The 23,063-nt window shown below is 41.9% G+C and overlaps 3 protein-coding genes across 5 annotated transcripts; 2 read left to right on the top strand and 1 right to left on the bottom strand.

The window, feature by feature from the left end:
• The first annotated feature begins 921 nt into the window (after positions 1-921).
• tmed5 (transmembrane p24 trafficking protein 5) lies at positions 922-5,293 on the top strand. The gene is made up of 4 exons (XM_083888398.1): positions 922-1,175; positions 1,766-1,863; positions 2,461-2,641; positions 3,198-5,293. The coding sequence occupies exons 1-4, from the start codon at positions 996-998 to the stop codon at positions 3,414-3,416; spliced, it is 678 nt and encodes a 225-aa protein (XP_083744524.1). The 5' UTR covers positions 922-995; the 3' UTR covers positions 3,417-5,293.
• On the bottom strand, positions 2,615-23,013 carry dnm3a (dynamin 3a). Of its 3 annotated transcripts, none has more exons than XM_083888399.1 (8): positions 22,856-23,008; positions 22,654-22,744; positions 21,295-21,338; positions 11,295-11,373; positions 10,665-10,881; positions 8,771-8,948; positions 5,764-5,821; positions 2,615-2,626 (listed from the first exon to the last, which is right to left on the bottom strand). In XM_083888399.1, the coding sequence occupies exons 2-5, from the start codon at positions 22,660-22,662 to the stop codon at positions 10,768-10,770; spliced, it is 246 nt and encodes an 81-aa protein (XP_083744525.1). In that variant the 5' UTR covers positions 22,663-22,744; positions 22,856-23,008; the 3' UTR covers positions 2,615-2,626; positions 5,764-5,821; positions 8,771-8,948; positions 10,665-10,767. The 3 variants fall into 3 exon arrangements, with proteins under 3 accessions (XP_083744525.1, XP_083744526.1, XP_083744527.1); XM_083888400.1 differs by lacking the exon at positions 2,615-2,626 and adding an exon at positions 5,623-5,640; XM_083888401.1 differs by lacking the exons at positions 2,615-2,626; positions 5,764-5,821 and having other exon boundaries at positions 8,230-8,948; positions 22,856-22,928; positions 22,997-23,013.
• On the top strand, positions 7,036-8,061 carry pigc (phosphatidylinositol glycan anchor biosynthesis, class C; the record flags this gene model as incomplete). Its single annotated transcript, XM_083888397.1, has 2 exons — positions 7,036-7,263; positions 7,353-8,061. The coding sequence occupies 2 exons, from the start codon at positions 7,036-7,038 to the stop codon at positions 8,007-8,009; spliced, it is 885 nt and encodes a 294-aa protein (XP_083744523.1). The 3' UTR covers positions 8,010-8,061.
• Positions 23,014-23,063: the final 50 nt, after the last annotated feature.

The following is a 23,063-nucleotide window of genomic DNA, read 5'->3' on the forward strand; positions in this document are numbered from 1 at the left end:
GCTTGTCCTGCAGGACGCGTCAGCTCTTTGATAAGCAAATTAACAAAGTATGACACATACCAAGTTGTTGCACAACCGCCTCGTGTCTAACGTTTCAATAAAGATGACAACGCGCATACGTTTGTCTTTGATACAAATGTGTAACAAATAGGCGCGTGGAAGAAGTGCAAACACTTCACATGAGGTGTGGAGGAACTGCTTCAGCCAATGTGAACATTCTGTACTTTCCCACCTGGCAACCCATAAAAAATAACTTGGTTGTTTGGTTATTTGCTGTTTTGTTGTATGTTTATTCTAAGTATTAACACGTTTCATTTGAGTATAGTTGAGCTTTATCGTTAGTTTGTTTGGTAGACGTGTTATATTTGTGGCATTGAGTTGTAGTTATTACCATTGTGGGTTATTACCACTGCAAGTTTACACCTTGCAGCTATGTATTTGTCTTTTAATGTATATGCATATCATTTGCACCTTGTTTTAACATCAAAGCCTCATTTGTGTTTGCATAATATTGTTTTAGTATAACAGTCATTTTTATAAATACATATGTATATAATTTATCTACACAATTATATAATGTACATGCGTTGACAGCTCGAAGACCACATTATCCAAACTACCTACTATAACTACATATCCCACAATGCAATACTAAATGCGCCCTAAAAAATACGCCTGCGTTTTAGTCACTACCGATGCATATCCAATAACGAATCCAATACAAGAACAAAACACAAACTATTTAACTTGAAATATAATAGTCAACTGACATTTCGTTTTTTCGTTTTCGTTTTTGTTTTTAATAACAGTTAAACATTTTCCGGTATATTTAAACCGGCGGGGTCCTGAACTTTCGACAGTTGAGTCCTGAGAACATTTCCACAGAAGTGAAGTTTGGGCGAGCACAGGCAGCTGCCCTTTCACATACACACACAGTGGCGGGCTACTGTCACTCAGTCTGGGTTCTGTTGGACTCGTAGACACGTAGGCAGACTATGGAGCTACTCCCGACATTTTTGTGTGTTTTATCAGTGCTAGTCTCGGATAGGTTTGTGGCGGTTGCTGCCTTCTCTCAGGCTATGGACAGTGACTTCACGTTCACTTTACCAGCCGGTCGAAAGGAGTGTTTCTACCAGAGCATGAAGAAGGACGCCTCGCTGGAGATTGAATATCAGGTCATATAAGTCTCTAATAACTCAAAAAATCTCTTATGAAACTGACCAAACCCGATAAAGCCGTGAACGAGATCTATATGGCCGGCTAAACTATTGAATTCCTCCTCATATTTACATAACATTATACCTGTTAATCCTGTTGATTAGCCATGCTGTTATTTTTATTACTCCTGTCATTTAAACATTAATAACAACCATCAATGGTCAGATGCTGTATAAAATCTAGTTATCCACTGCCAAACAGAAAAATCAGGTTCTGTGGTTCACACCTCGATTTTTGTATTGTTGGAAAGAATGGGAACCTGTTATGCTGGTTAACTTGCAGCTAACAACTCCTTCTACTGTGTCTGTGAGTGAGGTGATGCCAGGAACTGCCAATGTGAGACATCACAACATCACTTTTATATATGTTGTATCTCCTGTGGAGGCAAGGTATCCAGGTTTATTACTGCTTTGGTGTCGAATGATGAGAAAAGAAAGACATCCATCCATCTCAGAGAAATTGACTGCTGCTACACACTCCCGAGAAAAAATACCAACCCAGACAAACTTGCCGTGTTGTTTGATTTGTATCTCAATGTCTTCAACAGGTATTGGATGGTGCGGGTCTTGATGTAGATTTCTTCATCTTCTCTCCCTCTGGCCAAGTGCTCTTCAGTGACTACCGCAAATCAGATGGGGTACACACGTAAGTAACCTATAATTCCCTCAAAACATCATTCAACGTTCAAGCCAATACACTTACGAGGAAAAGATTAATAAGAAACACATTTGAGACAAGACACGAGAGTGATGGATTTCAACTTGTATTTCCTGGTATCTAGATTTGTGAAGATATACAATACCGTCATCCCACTGATGACTTCCTTATGTGTTAGCAGTATGTTTTGACTCCTGGTGATTAGTTGGGATTGGCAGACAACATTTTGATTAAATTTTGCTATTAACATTGTGATTTTGAGTATTAGCCCATTCCAGAATCTTACTGCTGATTGGTTTGCATCTCTCAGCTTGGTCTCTCTACATCTGGAGACCAAGCCTCTGAGTCTTCTTCAAATAGTGTTTCTGATGACATCACCCCTGACATTTAAATGTCATTAAGGGTTAGGGTTAAAAACAAAGGGATGGGCCCTGCCTTTCATACACCTTTTAAAGGGGACTCTAGATTCAGGTCCAGGCCTCCAGTATTAACACAGATTTGTTAGGTATTCATAGCTGGTCTGAAAAACCTTAATTACACAGACCTATGTGGAAGCTAATTCTAACCACCTGTGTTTTCCTCCAGTGTTGAAACCGAGGAAGGAGACTACATGTTCTGCTTTGACAACACCTTCAGTTCCATCTCTGAGAAGATCATCTTCTTTGAGTTGATCCTGGATAATGTGGAAGTCGATGAAGACCACGACGACTGGAAGGAATTTGTTCAAGGGACAGACATGGTGGATATGAAGCTAGAAGACATTATGGTGAGTCAGTAATAGAAAAGCAGTTTTGTTTTTTCAGTGGCTGTTTTAGACTTTGTCCCTCTCTTGTCTGCTGTTGACACATTTGTCGCTGTTCCATCCATGTGCACAGGATGACACAGGGAGTGCAAAGTGACCCAGTAAACAGACTGCCAACAAAGTAGATTGCAATCTACTGCATATGAGCAAAGGCACGACAAGACTGTCACAAGAATAGACAATGTTATCAACTCCCACCTATAGCCAATTGTTTCGGCTTGCACTGCTCCCCTCACCAGAAGCTGATTTCATTTGTTAGAAGTCAGGAAATGTAAATCCCAGCTGTGGACAAACTTGTTTTCTCACCGGTTTGCAGAAGGAACACGCATGAATGAGCTGATTTTATTTTTGCTAAGTCAAAGCTGGCCTGACCCTTCTTATTTTGTGCTGTGTATAATTAATACTTTTTCTTAGTTCAGCAAATGAAAGGTAGTTGTTTTTTCTTTTCTTTTTTTTTAGCTCTAATTTATCTATCTTAATCTATCTAATGTGTTTGTTGTTTTTTGGGTCTCTCCTCCAGGACACAATCAACAGTGTTAAGGCTCGACTTACTAAAAGCGTACAGATCCAAACAGTGCTGCGAGCATTCGAGGCTCGAGACAGGAACATCCAGGAGAGCAACTTTGACAGAGTGAACTTTTGGTCCATAATAAATCTCATCATCATGATGTTGGTGTCGGCGGTTCAAGTCTACGTCGTTCGCTCGCTGTTTGAAGATAAAAGGAAAGTCCGTACATAATGCTTCCCCCTTATGGAGTGACAGAGAAGCCGATGCACTTGCCCATGGATAACTTTGGGATTTTTTTTACTCGGCTGGTCAGCGATCTCCCGGCTTGTGACTCGAAACACAAGATATTTTCTATCCATGCACACGTACAGATATACTGATATTATTAATGACAAAGTTGCCACAATTATTAATATCCAGTCCACTGGAATTTAAGGGGCTGGTTTGGAGCAGAACCATACAACTGCCTGTTCCTCAACTTTGTAACCTCGACCTCTTTATGACGGGAAAACATTTGCCTTTCTTGTTTTCTTGTTGTTTATTTTTATAGCTCTAACTCTTCAAAAAACACTCAACAAGCATGGTTGTGGTGCAACTATTTTTCTAACAAAATCTAAAAATAAGAGAGCCTGAAATTACTTATTGCAAAAAAAAAAAAAGAAATATTCAGAGATGTTTTATCTGCGAGTCGAACAAAATGGAGAAAGGGTACATTGTTTTTCCGCCAAATAGGAGTGGGAAGGAGTGCATCCACTCTGCCAGCATGTCTTCCTATGCATTAGCCAATCTTACAAATGCACCCATATTATTACATAAGATGCCTTTGTGGCTTGTCAGTCAGTCTGGCCTTTTGAATATTTCTGACTTTGTCATTATTTATGTTGACCTTTTCTGACAAAGCTGAAATGACAGGCCTTTAGGTAGGGCCACTTTGCTAATGCGGCACATACGGGACCATGAAGGAGGAGAAACAGAACTGGACCACCTCCAGATCTCTACCCTATGCTGTGTTTTCTCCCCTTTGTCAAGACTACAACCTTGTGGCCCCACATGGCTGCTAACTCCACGACCCTCCCCTGTGGCATGATGTGATGGGTGTCTGCTTTCAACCACCCACTGTGTGAAGATGTTGAGCCTGCCCCTCTCTGGTGGTAACACAAGTCTATTTCTATCTTACTGACACCTGCAAGGTCATTACCACTACTGTGTGTGTGCCGCTCAGTTTAATAAACATGAGCAGTTCACTTCTTTGGCTATATCAGCAATATTTTAAAATGTGTATTGAATCTGATATTCAAATGTTTTATTAGCCAAATATACAAACTAATCCCTGATCATTGCACTGCCACTGATGCCACAGAACATATTTCAATACTTTTTATATTTTCATAGTTTAACATTTTGGATCCTGGAGTATTTATTGAATTATGGGGGATTCCTGGATGAACCGGTCCATTATTTGTCTTACATGTGAATGAAGGAGCACTTGTTCAAGAGGCTTTTATGTCATTCTTTGTTTCTAGGCCATAGATGCTCTGGTATCTTGTGACAGGTTACTGAGAGTATTTCTTGTATTGGCATTTACTGAGCTTCACAGCTAAAACATTATTGCTCTCCACCCTGGCTGAAAGCTCCATGTTGCCATCTTCTGAACTTCCCTTTTTCTATTGGGACGGAGCTCATACTGTGACTGCCATATGTTGAAAATGCTGTAAAACTAAACTTTGAACAGTATAATTGTTTTTAAACGATTCAGTTTTTCCATACAATGTGTATGTGTTTACCATATTCTTGAAGATGTTACACTGCTTTTGACCATCCCCCCTTTTCCTTTGCCCATTTAATTTCACTGTGGTTTCCAGTGCTTAATCGTAGAAGTATATGTTAAGATTAGATTTAAAGAAAATGTATAAGCGATGGATTTGAAATATACATTTGCTGTTGAAACAGTTTTCTTTTGTTTTAATGCTAAAAATCTATATACAGAAATAAAATATTTAAAAAATGTTTATTTGTATTTCTATGTTACTGAGGAGGACATTTTTGTTTCTGATGCAACAACCATGGTGGCTTTGAAAAACAAATATTTTTACTATGCAGATGAAGCGGTGGGGAAGAGAGGTTGTGATGTAATATGGTATTTATTCCATTATTGACTTGTAGTTGAAAATGTGTGTAAATTAAACGAGCTGACATTTTTCTGACCTCCATGTGGTGTTGTTTTTAATGAGCAAACCCTGTGTGTTTCTTTAATGTACACTGTGTGGAACAACTGCACAAACCTGCAGGAAAGATGAGCTTCTTCAAGCATGCAGCAGCACAGTTGAAATAGCTTTGACTAATCATACAGCTCCTGAGCCATCTGGGGTTTTCTGGTGGAGCAGGGGGTTCATAAATGGCTCTGACGCCATGAGTGTACCAGATGCTGAGTCGATGATCAGTTCTAAAAACACACCTACAGTACAGTATGTAGATACTGTCAGTGGAAGTTTTCTTTACCTTAAAGTTTAAATGCAAGATCCTAAATGAAATTCCAAAAAATATACATATTTACATTGTATGTGCTGGTAAAAATTACCTTGGTGGTTGGCATCTGCTGTCACGGTGGCACTCAGCTGGAGCTGACAGGATCACTGCTGTCACATGGGAGACGAGCAAATGTCACAGTCAAAGGAAACAAACATGAGTGCTGAATACAGTATAATAATATTATTATAATAATAATAATAATAAAATAATATAACATAACAATATAATATATTACATAATATAATATCGTATCGGAGGATAAAGCGGTAGAAAAAGTATGGATGGATAATGAACAGTAAATCTATTGCGTTTGTAGTTACGGTGGTCTGACTAAGGGGGGCAGTAAAGCTCCATTGCTGTTTTCAGACTGTCATACCAGGAAGAAGCAGGAGGAGACGCTGTTCGCTGTATGATCGCTCTGCTCAACGGCATCACTTCCGGGATAATGACTGGAGACACTACATTCATACAGTAACCACGATTCAGGTAAGTGGGCAACTATTTAGTGAGCGTTTAAGATAATTGTAAGTAATCGTCAGCACGTAAATGTTTATTTAGACACGTTTCCATGTAGCAGGTGTGAGTTTTATTCCGCGTCAACGCCAAATGGGCCGTTAGTTGGTTTTATTCTAGCTAGCTGTCAAAACACTGCCAACCAACCCCTGCGACTAGATCCGCTCACTTGACAAACACAACACTCCAGGTATGTTTGACACTGTCAGATCTGCCAGTTGAATTAACGTGAAAATAATACATAACTTGCTAACTTTAAGGAAACGGTACCTTGAAGCTAACGGAGGCTAACTGATGAAATGCTGTTGTCAAGTCTGCAGACGATCGTTCAGCTTCTGTCTTATTCCACAAGCTACACAGTTCTTATCTGCTCAAAGTTGCTATGTGATGAATCGGGTAATTGTAATATGCAGTAGGTTTACAACCGACTCATTACAAATACCAGTTATTTTGATAATTGTATAATCTGATATTCAGTTTTTATATTTTCTAACTAACCCTAACCCAAATGTTTTCCTTTAGTCCCCAAACCAAAGATAGTATTTAACTGTCACAGAGGTGCAAAGAGGCCACAACACATTCACATGTAATGTGCTGAAATCACAGAACTAACAGAACTAATTCAAACCAGTCATCAAAATAGCTTACAAAGAATTCATCAATGTAGCCTTAATAAGTGGATTAATTTATAATGAAACATAATCTCACACACAGTTAATGAGCTGGTGCATTCTAGGCTTGTCCACAAAGGCATATGTTAGCTCCTACATGCCTTTATACAAATCTGTGTCTGTGTGTGGTTAGGGTGATGGGGCCAGACAGTGTCCCAGGTCCGGCTGTGCCCTGGCGGAAGGTGCTGTGGGAGCGCCAGCCATTTCCTGACAACTACGTGGACCAGCGATTCCTTGAAGAATTACGGAGGAACGAGGGCCTCCGACACTACCATTACTGGGCTGTGGTGAAGGAAGCGGGCTTTGTGGGGCAGCAGCTGTCCTGTGTGGCCATTTTCATCACCATATGGCTCTACATGGAGCAGGTGAAGCCTAAGAAATTTAATAATTCTCATAGAGCACACTATGTTTTTAATGTACGTAAAGATAATCCACTTCTTTATTATTCCTTTAGGGTCTGCTTACCCCTGAGATGCTGTTGGCGACCAGTCTCATCTGTGCTGTGTTAGGTTATGGACTACACGAAGCTTTGACATCACAGGTCGAATCAGGCTGTGAGCCTCGCACTCATCTGGCTGACTTGCAAAGTGCCACCATTTTTCTGTCCTTCACCTTTGGCTTCTCACCAGTTCTTAAGACACTAACAGAGTCCGTGAGTACGGACACAGTGTATGCCATGTCTGCTTTGATGTTGCTGGCCCATCTGGTTTCATTCCCTTACGCCCAGCCTTCACCCCCGGGCAGTCTGTCCCTAAACGCAGCTCTGTTTGCCTCAGTGTGTTTAGCCTCGAGGTTACCCGGCGCCCTGCACACCTTTGCCATGCTCAGCTGTGCCCTGCTGGTGTTTGCCCTGTGGCCATGTCTGCTGCAAAGGCTGAGAGACAAGGCCCCCAGCCACTTCACTGGGGTGTGTGTGGGAATGTGCATTGGAGGAGTAGGAGGTTTGAGCTCCCAGTCTCTTGGTGGCGCTGTGCTGCTGGCACTGGCCCTAGGAAGTGTTACATTTCTCTGTCCTTTACTACTGGTCAGGCTGCAGAGGCACAAGGACAACATCCAAGGACCCTGGGATGAGGCTGAAATTCATGAAGATCTCAACCACTTCCTTCAATAAAACATGATACAAGACAAAAGATAAACATTTTAAAAGACATTTACTGGGAAATGATTATGCTGGGGGATTTCTTTTTTTTTTAAATCTAAACTGACAAAAATGTTACTCTTTTTAAAACTGCTCATCCATGAATTCCTATTTTAATGTTAAAGCTGCTACTAACTGCTACTAAGTGTTGACCTCAGAATTTGTATGTAAATCAACTAATGTCCAATGCTGACTTACTTTACGGTTGGTTTATGGTTGTGTCCAATGTGGTGTTGATACATATGAATGGGTGGGTATTGTAAAACACAGATTATGAACAAGGGCTCTAGTTCTGTTGTACACTACAACTTTAAACTAAACTACAATATGTTTGAATTAAACATTATTCTACAGTTTTATGTTGTTTTTTCTCAAGCTTCTATTTAATTATTTCCATCATGATCATGACCTCAAAGCAGTAGTGTTTGATGCATTACAAACATGTTTATTTTTATGGATTAAAGATGAATTACAAAGTTAAATGTTTTATCTCACTTCTTTGTCAGCAGCTGCCTGCTGTGTAGATGCTGTTCAGTTTGAATTTGATGAATAGAGAAATTTTGTGTTACGCTTCTCTGAGCCAAATTGTTCTAAGAAATGTTCATGTACTGGCTCACAGTGCAACATAAGAAATAATATGTGACTAAGGAGAACATTTTCAACACAGTGTAACACCAGAGAGCAGGGAGTTAACTTAGCCTCGCAGCAGTAGAAATGGACGCTAGGTGTCACACCTTCACCTCTCCCCTTTCTGGCTCAGATGAAAGTGTCTGCATGCTTTGCTGTTGGGTTTAACTGCTCCTGTGGTGCCATGGTCATAACAGCAGACGACTCCGAGCACAAAGGCCAGTCGGGGTGTACAACTGTGCACTCACTGAAGGATGCAGTAAGTGGTTTCTACGCCAGCGAGACCTATAAGACAAAAGACTTGTGTTAAACATTTGGAATCTGTTTTGGACACTTAATAAATACAATAATAAAAACTCTGCCCGTCTTCCATCCCTGCACTCCAGTTTGCAATCTACTGATGCACCCTCATGTAATAATAATAGTATAGTAACGCTGCTGTAGAAACAGTCCTCCTTTCAAATTAAAAGATGCATTCCTTTAAATGTGCATTGTTTAAAATTCAGGCACTTCAGAAATAGCAGGAGACAAGTCAAGCATATCCCATCATTTATGGCCAGCTATGCACAAAACAGGTTCAAGGCAGGGGTGAGTTGTGCAGACAGAAGCTCCCCAGAGGATACAGTGAGGAGGCCAGCATAGTGCTTCAGCTGGATTACCCATCACACACAGCAGTCAGCTGCAGCCGATGGCAGATGGGTAATTGAGTTCTTGTGCAGAAAGGAACATTATTTCATTTGGCTTTTTAAGAGAAGAGCAGATAAACAATATTAATGTACAGTTCACTATCTTCTAATAGTAATAATATAGCGTGCATATCCATCCCCCAGAAATGCCACCATCTAATAATATCTTGCACAAAGAGGAGGAGGTTTGATCCTTTTAATCTGAGGTTCAGCAATAATAGAAGAAATAATTAAAAATTATAAAGATAATGTTTGATCCCACATCATTCAAATTAATCGGTTAAAGATGCAGACATAAAAATGTTGTACTGCTTAAAAAATCTGTACTTATTATTATAAATTACAACAGGTTAAATAAGGGAAGGCCAGTCTAATTGCTGTAACAGTGAATTCATATTTGTTCCCTGCACACAACCGTCATATGCATTCCAAATAAAAGCCACTGGGCTATTTAAAAGTTCAATTGTCACACGTCATGCCCCGCATTCCTTAGAAATTATTTCTTAATTATAAGAGACGAGGAACAGATAAAAGGCTTATAATAATGAAAATAATGGCCTTTGTAGTGCATGTACTGTATAGGGAGAGAGACAGAATACAGAAAAGAGTCAGGAAAGGAATGAGAGAGAGACCATATGCAGGAAAGAACCTAAAGAACCGTTGAGAGCACAGAGGAAATGAGGCAGAGAGAAAAAGGAGAGACAAGCCAAAAGCAGGGGAGGAGGACCAGTGAAAGAGGAGAAGTGAAGAAATGTACAAGAAAAAGAAGCAGGCAGAAAAAGGAAAAAATAACTGTTTTTGCATGAGGGAAACTGAGGGAGGCAATAAAACAAAATGCATACTGGGAGAAAGAAGGGGTGAAGGACAGAGAGACATTTTGACATAGTGCTCAGCCTGTTGTCTCTGGCTCCAGCAGAAAGCTGTGAGGAGAGAGGTCTGTCTACTGAGGCTGATGGGAAAGAGAATATGAGAAACACATTTTCCAGTAGACCCCCACCCAGCTCGAATAACAATTCCCTCTATCCTTGGCAGCTTTTGAATGTGTGTAAGTGCAGAAATGCCAGTGTATTGTGTGTACTGAAGGTCATCATTATTAAGCGGAGGTCAGCAATCGGGACACTAGTGTGTGGTTTTTAGAGTCACACAGTTTGGTTGGCCAGTGATCTGCTGAAGGCCATCGGTGCTCGAGGCAGCACTGGGAGAATGACCTCGAGGGACAGGTGTGGCATAGCGATGCATCACTGGAGTTTTATGTAGTGTTGGACTGACTTAGACACTTATGGGGAGCTCAGTTTTCTATGCATCATATTTGTACCTGGGAGGGGGGGGTGTGTCCTCAAGAGTACAGGTGGATGCCAGGAGACTGGGGGCAGGTGGAGGTGGAGGGTTCTCCAGTGATTTGTCCGTTTGTGAAGCACTTACTCCTGGCGCTTCTGCTGCTGCTGCTGCTCTGGTGACTCATACATCAGCGCTGAGCCTTCTCCCAGAGCGTAGAGCTGGGCCAGGAGCTCAGAGCTAATGAACTCCTTCACCTACAGAGAGGGATTATAAACAGCTGTGACAAAGTCAAAATGTAAAACTTTGTAAGGTGATATTTTACTCTGAATTGGGATTACGGCTCCAGATTCTTAAAGGGGTGTTGGAAAATATTTTTTTCTCTTTCTCGCTCCGTCTTTGGCTTCTCTATTTCATAGAGACTTCTCTTTTTCACTTGGTAGTCCCAGTTTGAAAGTGGTAGACAAAAGCATACAGACTTGAATGACCAAGTTAAGACTAATGAGGAACAGTCACTTTAAAAAAAAATACAAAGAGTGAAACAGCAAGTTTAGCTGGCGCAGATAAAAAAAAATTGTCATAAAGAGAATACAAGAAAAGAGTTGAGTGTGTGGTCTGGATATATTACACTGTTGATCATATGTTCTTTGGCCTCTTGGATGACACTCACATATGAGTCAACCAGTTCACGACTGGTTTCCACCTGAAGCTCCAGCTGGTCGTCTGAAGTTGACAGATGATCCATTTCACTGATGACACAGACAAAACGGAGTTAGGGGAACTGCAGCATACACTGTTCAGATTATGCGTTACAGTGTATTGTGGTACATGAAGAAGCCCAAAGATCAGTTCAAAGATTTGATCTATGAAGCAATGTCTATTGTCATCTGTTGTCATCTATTCTGTGCTGGGGATGTAGCGTTGAGCCACAGTAATAGGAACAGAGAAACAGAGAGAGTAGAACAAAGGGAATAAAAGAGGGATGTAAGGAGGAGAGGGCAGAAGAAAGAAAAGGAGGAGTGGGTGACGGGGAACTGCTGATTAGAAACAGACTAGAGAACACACACACATACACATATTGTAGTGACATCATAGGCCAAGAATGCTGTGCTGAGGAGCCAACGACAGAGCGAGATGGAAGGGGTGGGGGACTCGCCTTTTCACTTTGGCAGGAAAAGAGAAGGGGGGAACATGGAGAAAGAGGGGTAAGGGTTTATGGCCAGTCTTGGAGGTTAGCAAAGGCAAGAAGTGCAATGAAACAAAAGGTAAAGTGCAGACAGGTGCAGCTCCCCACAGCTAAGGTGGGGGCTGGATTTCATTAAGTTTAACGAGAGAGTCGGAGCACCAACGGTGCCGCGGCAGAAAAACCTTCTCGTCGTCCAACAGAATCGGAGTATGACGGGACAACTCCAGGGATTTGTAGTCATTTTACATGTTCCAGCAATTCAGAGTCAGAAAAAAACGGCACTTATTAATAACTTTAGCACAGTATAGCAGCAAACACACATGCTTACATACAGTACTGTGCAAAAGTACCAGACAGTATCATTATTTCTCAATCACTTTAGTGGAAGACATCCAGAAACTATGGGAAACATGTATGCCATTTTAAATAGTTTAGAAAAAGATTAACTGTGGCCTACCCTTACACTGGAGCAATAGCATGACCCAGGCGTTCTGTTTGTCCTATTATTTCATGTCAAAAAATATCTGCTGTGAAAAGTTTCCAGTGCATTCAAGACATCATCATCATCATCATCATCATCATCCCGATCCAAATGCCAATAATCACAGAATTCCCATTTTCTTCTACTTTATCCTCCACATGAGGGCTTCAGGGGACAGCTGATATAGGGGGTCAAAAGCAGGGCAACACTCTGGACAGGTCACCAGTCCAACCATTCAATCTTTTATTAGTGTCCAGTTAACTTAATCCCCAATCTGCATGTTGACTGTGGGAGGAAGCCAGAGCACCTGGAGAGAATCCATGCAAACTGCATGCACGCACGCACAGTGTGGTCTAATGTATACCATAATGTAGCCATAATGTACGCAATGTTCCTCTCTCAGGCATTAACAAAGCATTTTCACCCATAAGAACACACCGCTCACTACATATTTTCTCCTTTTCTGACCATTCTCTGTAAACTCACTCTAGAGATGGTCGTGTGTGTGAAATTCAGTCAGTAGATCAGCAGTTTCTGAAATATTAAAGCCAGCCTGTCTGGCACCGATGAAAAATTTCACATTTTACAGTCACTTAACTCATGTTCTTTTCCTTATTACGATGCTCGGTGTGAACTTCACTGAGTTGTCTCGGTGTCTAAATGCTCAGAGGTTAGCTGATAAGATTATTTGTGGTAAGGAGCAGTTGAACGGGTATCGACTCATGTGTTACCAAGACCTACTGACTGAGCAATCCCAATAATTTAGTATACTGTTACATGTGCTTCTGTGGACGACTGACGCTGCTGCTTTTTTTCCATTTGGTTTTGTTTGTTATTCATTTTATGAGTAATTGTCACAGAAGCCTCTCACAGTTGCCTCACAGCAAGAAGGTCGACTGAGGGCCAGTTTGACTGAAGGTCTTTCTGTTTGTTTTCTGGGGTAAGCCAGTGAAAAATAATGCAGAGGTTAATTGGACACTATAAATTGCCTGTTGGTGTGATCGTTGGTGTGATTGTTAGAGTGAAAGGTTGTGTTGGCCCTGCAACCCTCACGTGGAGGATAAACAAGTAGAAAATATAATAATAATAATTTGTCTTTTTTTCTATTTTTGAGTGTGTTTGAGGATGGTTTGACTGATAATTTTGTGTGTCACACACTCCACAGTCTTCCACAAGTTGTAAAACAGCAGCATGCACATCCCTGAATGTGACACATATTAACCAAGCTAAAACCCTTTAATAATGTCATTATTGGTTTGGTGATGGCCAGAGTTTTAGTTATAACGCACTGGATAATTTCAGCTGAGCAGCAGTGTTTTCACTACATTTCAGCTGCTATAATTTACACCCGATGTAAAATAAAATAAATAAATAAATAAAAAAGTCTTATTGCACATCTTGTATGAAGTGAGGAACATAGTAGTACCAAAAAAACACTTAGACTCAATCACACAGTGTCATTTAATTTAACTATCACTTTGGAGTGGTTACTTTTTATGACGCCAAGTGCCTATTATGAGTTACTGTGGTGTGTATTTAAAAAGCAATATCACAGCAAAAAATGCTCCCAACATCATGTGGATGATTTCTGGAATTCATGTTCTAATCTCTTAATGCCCCATTATTTCCCGCAGATCTTGTAATTCGGTTGCCTTCATGTGTAAAATGTGAGCCCCTTAAAAGCATTCCATTATCATTGAGTTGAAAACATAAAAAGTTGTAGTCTCAAAATTCAGTGTGTTTTAGTGGCATCCAGACAAAGACAGCCACCTGTATGTTTGACTATGCTGGTAATTATATATCTGTATTTTATATTTTTCATCAAGAGCAAAACTGTAAAATATATTTGCAAAAAATCAGCACTTTTTCCATGTTACTCTCTGCACTGAAAGGTGCATATGTTGTTTATTGTATAAATAACTTGATATTTAAAAATAGTTTTTCTATTGTATCTTATATTATTTATCTTTTTATTTCTATGTAACAATATTATTATTACCTGTCCCATTTTATTTCTTATTATATTATTATTACTATTATTATTATTATTATTATTATTATTATTATAATATAATTTGTACTTCTAACTTATCTACCACTGACCCATTTGCACCTGTAACAAGTAAATATCCTTTCTGTGGGATCAATAAAGTCTAATTCATTCTAAAATTCTAATATAATATAACACAATAAAGTACAATACAATGTAATGACGGTAAAATAAAAATTAAATATGCTAATGCCGTTTTCGGAACTAAAAACAATAAAGAAAACCAGTTCACCACGTTGCAGTTGATCTTCCAAAAATGAGTTACATACGGAGAGTATGATATTGTGTGATACAAAGAATGGAAAGATTCTCTAACATATGTTATAGATACAGAGATACGCACATGCATGCCACTTGCAATTCATACATATGCTCATGCACACAATAATAATAGGCTCCCTTACAGTATTTCTCACGTACTGCTTGACATAATATTCCTCTCTGCAACTCATCCCTTCATCTCTGTCATGTATTTTTTCCTCGCAACCACGTCTGTGCTTCGTCTGCGCATAGGCAGCACAGCAAAGTGAGACACAAGCACGGGATCTGGAGCAGGCTGTGGCCCATCTGTTAAACATTTTTCTTTAATCACTCAGTTGTTTCTTTCCTCCTTTTGTTGTTCCCTTTCTCACATTCAGAACACATAGCAATTAACCTCAAATATGTGAAACCGTGAAACTGTGAAACTGTGTGTGTGTGTGTGTGTGTGTGTGTGTGTGAGAACGAGAGACAACAGAAATGCAGAGGGGGGGAAAACTGACTGAGTGCAGCTGCAGAAAGCTTTACGGGGAGATTAAGAAACAGACTCAAACTCAAGTTTGTGAGCTTATGGCTGGAGTAGGATGGGTGAGGCTAATAAGTCAGGGCGTGGTGGCTAACAGACAGGGAGCCAGGCCAACGATGACAATACTAGAGTGCTATTACACTAAGATCGGGTCACTCACATTTTGTATACACTAGTGCACACACAGTTGTTCTCTGTGCTGATTTATCACCAACACCAACATTTTTCCCCCTGTCCCCTTTGGTATCCTCTCACCATCTCATGGCCAATGTGAGCTCCTTTTTTCTCACTCGTGCTGAGGAATTTCTGAGGAGCTCTGGCTGCTTTAGATTTGAAGAGTTTCCTGAGGTTTTTGATTACTGTCAGACAAGGACAAAACCACTGCGATGTCTGCCACACACACATATACACACACACAGAGAGAGACACACACACACATGCAAATACAGAAAGAAACAGGGAGAGTGAAGGGGAGTAAGATGGGGGCTTGGGGCTGGGGTGAGGGGGTGGGGGCGCCATAGGACAGACTTTGACACATTCCTGGCCGATGGCTCTGATACTCTCTCCCGCTTTCTTTCTCCGCACAACCCTTCCAGTTCTTCTTTCTCCCTCCTTTTTGCGGTGAGTCGAGCAATTCTTTCCAAACAAGAGCAGCCTCATCTCTGATCCAAGCTCTCTGGCTTTGATTAGCTGCTTAATGAGCCTGCCGTCGGTATGCTGTGGTCAATACACACACACACACACACACACACACACCACACACACACACACACACACACACACACACACACACACACACACACACACACACACACACACACACACACACGGCAAAGGCACACACACACGTGTGCGCTCACGCACATGCACATACAACTCCAGTTTGTGTGTTTGAATGCAGTATTGCACAGAATTATAAACAAAGCCCACATGCTCTGGTAAAATCAGCAAAGCCTTGGGTCTGCTCCAGCACTCTCTCTCTCTCTCTCTCTCTCTCTCTCTCTCTCTCTCTCTCTCTCTCTCTCTCTCTCTCTCTCTCTCTCTCTCTCTCTCTCTCTCTCTCTCTCTCTCTCTCTCTCTCCCTTATGCTTTCTTTTTGTCTCCGTCTTAGTCAATCTGTGTCACACACATAAACCCAGCTAACTCGAACCCGACCCTGCCCTCAACAGCCTGGCATATAATGAGACAAAAACGAATTTACACCCAGTGCAAGCACCCACTGGATATCCTCTCTGTTCTGTCGGTGAATGAAAGAGGTCAAAGGAAGGGCAAAACACCATTCTACAACATCGTTCTGGTTGTCCAAAGGACTCTTATACATCTCCTCTTTCACCAGAATACGGCGAGAGGGACACGTGAGGATGTAGTGTAAAGAATATGACATCACAGAGTGTTGATGGGGGGGAAACTACATGAATGAATACAGTTTACTCAGGTACATTTCAGACAGCAATGTGAGCAGGGCATCTAAAGTTTAGGGTGATGATTTACTAACTATAGTGAGAGCGAGCGAGAGAAATGCTGTAAGTCTATAGTCTGTCATTGCCATCGGGACTCATGAATGACAGAGAACAGTTGGTGGAGTGAAGAGAAACAGACAGTATGGAGGCCGGGTACAGAGAAATGAACCAGGGTGGGAGGGAGGGAATGAGAGAGGGAGTACAAAAAAAAGAGGGAAAGAGAGACCGGGCCCACATGTGAAAGTCATTACTCAGACTCAGGCTCTAACACAACATTTCTCCTAAAGTCAAGCCCTTCCCCCTCATTTCTCTTCCCCAGCCTGCTCCCTCTATGTAACCTTTGAGAAGGGGGCTTCCAAACGGTCCGTTATAGGAACAGCCGTGGATATGAGAGAGGGGGAAAGATGGAGAAAAAAAATAATTAAACTAAAGCATCCCCTCCAATGAGGTGGTCTTAAATGTCATGGATGCTGTTGGCATGTGTGGCTGCATATGTGAGGGAGGACTTGCACACGTGTGGTGTAAGATGTGAATGTGCTGCTACGTTTCCCTCGCTCTGTGCTCCCCTGAACCCTACGACTCTCTTCCTTCATCCCTCTTTTTTTTTTCTGAAGGGGGCCCACTTCCTGTTACAGAGGATGAAAAAATGACAGAACGCGATTGGCGCCCATGGAGCAACATCTGGGATCGCTTTAGACGGAGGGGGAGGAGACTGGAGAGAGTACAGGGTGCTCTGATGAGGTAGAAATAGAAAGTTGAGATGAGGAAGAGAGGAAGAGGAGGGATGGAGGTGGATAGATGGACAGAGGGTGGTGAATATTTTCTAGAGTAGACGAGGAAGGGTTGAGGAACATAGAGAGCAGAAGAGCCTGTGCAGGAGAAAGCGGGGAGAAACTGCAGATCCCTCCAAAGTTGATTACCCATGGGTCCCATCAACCCATATATGGCTGCTAAGTTCCTCCCTAAATCTCTCTCCTTCTCTCACTCCCCTTATTTCCTTACTCCTTCCCCAAGTGAACAGGCAGATCCCTAGCTGAATGAGTGAATGTGCCACGTCAAGACTGGATACTGCTCGGAACACAGCCCCGCGGACTCCAGAGCTCGAGATCCACGAACATCTCCAAAGGAGGACAACGACAGGACCGCATGTCAGATGTATTCGTAAGAGCCCTCGTCCTGTGACACAGCACTGAGACGGGATAAGGAAGAAGAAAATGACAGAGGAGACATTTTGCTGGTTGCGCTCCGCCACAGACAGGACTGCTAGCAAACACAGCACCACAGATGGAAAAAAGCCTATATTCCAAAGATAAAAGTGAGGAACGGTCCTGCTCCGTCATCCCAGTGTTCAGACTACCTGTTCAGGATCTTACTGGTGTACAGTAGTCTGCACATTGGTTAGACTGTGCAAGGAAGAGCTTCCATACCGAGAACCTGGGGACGAGATGAAAAGCTGCATGTATTCTGTGCTGAGGCAAACATAGGGTCCACTATACTCTGCATGCAGATGTGCAAATGCCTTTGAATGTGCACACACACACACACACACACACACACACACACACACACACACTATCACCACATGTCGCACACTGTGTCATCCATTTTGTAGAACTAACTGTCATTGTTGAATGCAGGTACAATCAAGGCAGAGAGGGTTCCGGTAATCAGGAAAAGCTTTCATCCGTTTGTGACTAAGTTTGACATTTTCCATTAATATTTATATATATTTATGTGTTAGTGTAATAACTCTTGTTTTTACAGACATCACTATATTGTGTGTGTGTGTGTGTGTGTGTCAGGGTGGTCTTGAACTATCATACATCAGAGGTGCGGTGTCTGACGCTATGTCTCCTCTTCCCATAGACTAATGGATTTGAGATATGGAGCAGGCCTCACACACACGCGCACACACACACACACACACACACACACACACACACACACACACACACACACACACACACACACACACACACACACACACACACACACACACACACACACACACACACACACACACACACACACACACACACACACACACACACACAGAGGGGAGTGTGTAGATTAAGTGTATGGGCATGAAAACGTCTGTTTTTCTTCAGGGTGCCTGGTGGAGCTCTGGCAGTCGAGGGCTAAAGGAATGTTTGTCTGTTCAGTTTGCTGTGGAGGTTATAAACTCCAACCCGAGGTCAGTGCAGTGCACAAATGTTGGTAAATGCGCAGGAAGAAGCTTTAAAAGACGTTTTTAAAAAAATACAGACGCGGCCCAAACAAGGATGGAGAGGGAGTTGATGGAGGGAGAGGGATATTTGTTTGAGAGGGGAGAGATTGGAGTGGTGGGGGTCAAAGGGGGGGGGGGGGGGGTTGGTGATCTGCAGTGTAGAAACAGCCATGTGGGATTTCTCTGGGCAGATCTTGGAAGCTGGTGTTTGGACAAAGCTTCAGATTTTCCAGCCAGGAATGTGCACAGTCCCAGGGAGACTGCCAACCACAGAGAGGGGGAGTGAGAGGGGGTCAGAGAGAGAGAGGGAAGCAGACAGAGATAGAGAAAGGAGGGAAAACGCAATTGAGGTAAAAGAAAATCTTTTACCTCAATTTTTTTTTTTTAAATAAAGGGGAACAGAGCAGCAGTCGAAGAAATATACGTGTATGTAGAGTGGGCGGGGAGAAGGAGGGAGGGAAAGAGAGAGCGGGAACTGAAATAGAGAAGAGGCAGAGGTTTAGCTCATTTGACTTTACACACACACACACACGCACACGCCAGAGGAAATGCAGCAGATCTGATCGTCTATGATAATATGGATGACTGACAATGCACTCACGCATCGCAAAAGTGCTGATCCCAAGTAGTGTGCAGCTATAACGATGAGTCCACTTAACCAAAGTGATAAATGACTGTATTTTTCTAACTAGTTTCTCGAAGTGAAACATACTTTGAGCGTCTCGTCATGAACCGCAGACTGCCAGAGTTTAGTTGCTCTGAAGCAGCCACCACCACAAGCCGTAATCTTTGTGTTATGTGTCACAGATGTGTTAAGTGTGTGTGTGTGTGAGTAAGTGAGTGGATGACGGTGATAGGAAACCTGCAACACCCATGGACGCCCCCGGGGGCTGTGTCTGGGAACACTGTGCTCAAGCAATTTAGTGTTTATCTGAAAAAAAAGTGACCATGTGTGTGCCTGAGTGAGTGTATATTTTTCCTCCACTATTTGCAAGGCACTTTTGTTTACATCAGCGTCTGTATGTGTATCCTGCACAGTGTATATACAAGTCTGTGCGCCGCGTACGCTGGTGCGTGCGTGTGTGTGCGTCTCAGTTTGGCTTGGGACAGCTCCAGCTGTGTCAAAGTGAGCCGCTCCAAATGCCTGAACTCCCAACAGAGAAGGGGGGGGGGGGGGGGGGGGTGAGCAGGGAGGTGGACGGATGAGGAGGGGGGGATGAATAGAAGGAATGGTGGGGCTCAGTTAGAAGTCCAGGTGGCAGGAAGAGAACTGCAAAGATGCGCTTGTTCAATTACACGTGCAATTGTGTCACAAATACTCCTTAGAGATGGAGTTTATTTTTAGTGCAACAAGGCCTTCCTGTAAGTGTATATAAGTGTTACAAAAATATGTTCTACATACTCTTCTCTACAACCACTCAGTTATACCTGTCATACATTACACAACCCAGTGTTTGAAGCTTTATCATCCATGTTTGAATGTTTACAGGTGCTTTTTGTGTCCGTGCATAAATGCTTTGATGTGGTCTCTCCTTGTCATCTCCCTTCCTCTCCTTTCTTTTTTTTCTCTCCCCCATTTCCACTCTCCATGACATCAGCTGAGACAGGATAAGACTGTTGTGGTGTGTCTGCCTGTCTACACTTGCTGTGCAGACCTTCTGCTCCTGTACAGCAGGCACAGACAGGCAGACAGATGGCAGCCCCACTGACAACAGAACAGAGGGCCACCTTCACTTCACTGACACTGTGATAACAATATCATCAATGAAATTGTTTAATGATCTGCTTAATGTCAATAAACGTGTGGCAACTCAACTGTGCTGCTGTGTTTTCATTGTTCCATATTCCTATTTAGCACATACTCTATATCATAACTGATCTTGATACAGAAGGACAGATCATGACCGGTTCTCTGCAGTAAGAACAAACCAGCGTTCCTTTACTCCAGCTTTTATGAATACAGGGTTGCAGCTGACCAAGCCAGCGCTTGCATATGAGCTGCACAACAGCCAAGGATAAGAAGCTTAGATGGCAACAGACTGACATCAATCCAATCCAATTTATTTATAAAGCACATCCCACATGGAGCCAATCCCAGCTGACATAGTGCAAAAGGCACGGTTCACCCTGAACAGTTCGCCCAATCCATCGCCGCGCCAACATCATAAAGACAAAAAAACACCATTCCCTCTCACATTTACACCTACGGTCAATTTAGAGCGTCAAAGTCAATCTCTGAGTGTTATTTGGACTGTGGGAGGAAACTGGACACCGGGGGAAAATCCCACATACACTCTGTTGTCAGTATTTTGTGGTTCAGTGTGTGAATAGTGACAGTGTTTGTTGTGGATGGATGAGTTTATTCTGAGACATGTATGATGTGTTTTTGTTGACGAGAAAGACGTCAGATTAACGACTATGTGAGGAGGAAAAGTGGTGTCAGTATTGACCAATGCTTGTTAGCAATTGGAAGAAACTTTACCTGTGATCACGTGTGCTGCTGCTTCTTTTTTCTTGACTGCATTCCTACGAAAAGCCAAAATGAATATTAAAAATAATATTACAAAAAACATGGCATCTCCAATTCATCTGCAGCTATGAACACCGACTAATTGTGATGATTGTGTAACACAAGTTTTCATATTTGTACATATATATATATACACTAATTGGTCAGGCATCTTTTAAACAAGTATATTTAGACCTGTGTGTATCATAAATGAAGATGAGCAATATAAACGTCAATCATTTGTGTAATTTTTTCAAGGATTCGACTGTATTTATTCATCTGAATCAGTACATAAATATGGCGTTATTGGCCAAGTACAGGGACACATAGAAGGACTTTAATTACTTTTGAATGACTCTTTGTATTTACACATAAATGGTCTGTATTTATATAGCACTTTTCTAGTCTTGATGTCCACTCACACTTCCATACAGCACATCTATGTGCAGCACATTCTCTATCACTCATCTTTCATACTCATTCACACGCTGACTGCACAACCTTCAAGTTGAAAGACGACTCGCTCTACCACTGAGCTGCCATCGCCCATCGACCAGACGTGGAAACAAGAACAACAAAACTGGACAAATACGTTACACAACACCAATTTAAATCTACATCCACCTTTAAAAATAAAATAGTGGGTTTACTGATCAAGGGGGCAGTCTAGCCGTTTCCATAATCATCTCAATTACCCTTAGTTAATCTGGTTGAAAGTACTTTAAATAGGCAGAGAGACGTTCGACTTTTGCATTTTCTGATGTGCTGTGGGAAACTTTTCCCAGAATGCCATTTTGTTCCGTTCCGACTACAGCGTACAACCGGGGAAATGAGTGGGATTGAACAGCATGTGGTTAGAATGAGCCAAATCCCCTATTTAGTGTAGTAATAGCATCAGGCCCCATATCTAATGTTTCAGCTCTTTGCTACCCAAGGCCACTTTTCCCACTGGGCTTCCATGGCGAATGCATTAGCAATGAAGAGAAGCATGAAGGAGCTAGCACCTGGTGGTGCTTTGTGTTTTATGGTGCTTTACTCAGCCTCTCTCTGTCTCACTCTCTCACACTCACACAAACATAACGCACAAACTTAAATTGGCAATCGGGCAGGCCGGTAACTACCAGTCACCTTCTTAAATCATAGACTTACGGCTGTAATGCAGACTAATAATAATAATATAACAATGTTGTTGTTATGTCTTGCACAATCACACACATCTAATCAAAGACATTGCTTTCTTTTTCCATTTCTTTGGAGTGCCTGACCAAAACCTAAACCATAACCAGCTAATGTTTGACCATAACAGTAACCTAACCACCAATTAAGTCTTACCTCTAACATTAAGCAATTCTTGTGAACTTAGGTTAATAGAACCAGGTTTGGCCCCAGTGAGGACGACTGTTCCTGAGGTTAGAAAAAGATCCTAAAAAAAAGAAGTGACAAAATCAGGAACTTGCACACACACTGCACTGACTTCCATTCATTTAGCCCTAACCCCAACTTTAACCACAACTCATATCAGCCCTAAACTTACCCAGTTCCTCAGCCACAGAGGAGGTTTTCCCAGCAGATACCACATAAAAGGTGTCGTTCTGATCAAATTTAAACTCAAAACACAAACATTTATATTAAATATTCTGCACTGAGACAATGAGAGGTTGATTAGTCAACTCACCTGCTGCTGCTTCTCATGAACCAGCTCTGCCCTATGTCTCTCTCTCTCTCTCTCTCTCACACCTGAC

This window comes from Microchirus variegatus, assembly GCF_963457635.1.
Source record: "Microchirus variegatus genome assembly, chromosome: 4".
Taxonomy (NCBI): Eukaryota; Metazoa; Chordata; class Actinopteri; order Pleuronectiformes; family Soleidae; genus Microchirus; species Microchirus variegatus.

Bases quoted from the DNA above. Each gene is read 5' to 3' on its own strand.
- tmed5 (XM_083888398.1), top strand. From the start codon at position 996: ATGGAGCTACTCCCGACATTTTTGTGTGTTTTATCAGTGCTAGTCTCG. The intron at 1,176-1,765 runs GTCATATAAGTC...TGTCTTCAACAG, and splicing joins CGCTGGAGATTGAATATCAG to GTATTGGATGGTGCGGGTCT. The intron at 1,864-2,460 runs GTAAGTAACCTA...GTTTTCCTCCAG, and splicing joins AAATCAGATGGGGTACACAC to TGTTGAAACCGAGGAAGGAG.
- dnm3a (XM_083888399.1), bottom strand. The intron at 11,374-21,294 runs GTAAAGTTTCTT...CTGTGTCATCAG, and splicing joins AGCAGCACACGTGATCACAG to TGAAATGGATCATCTGTCAA. The intron at 10,882-11,294 runs GTGAGTGTCATC...CCCTCTCTGTAG, and splicing joins GTGAACTGGTTGACTCATAT to GTGAAGGAGTTCATTAGCTC.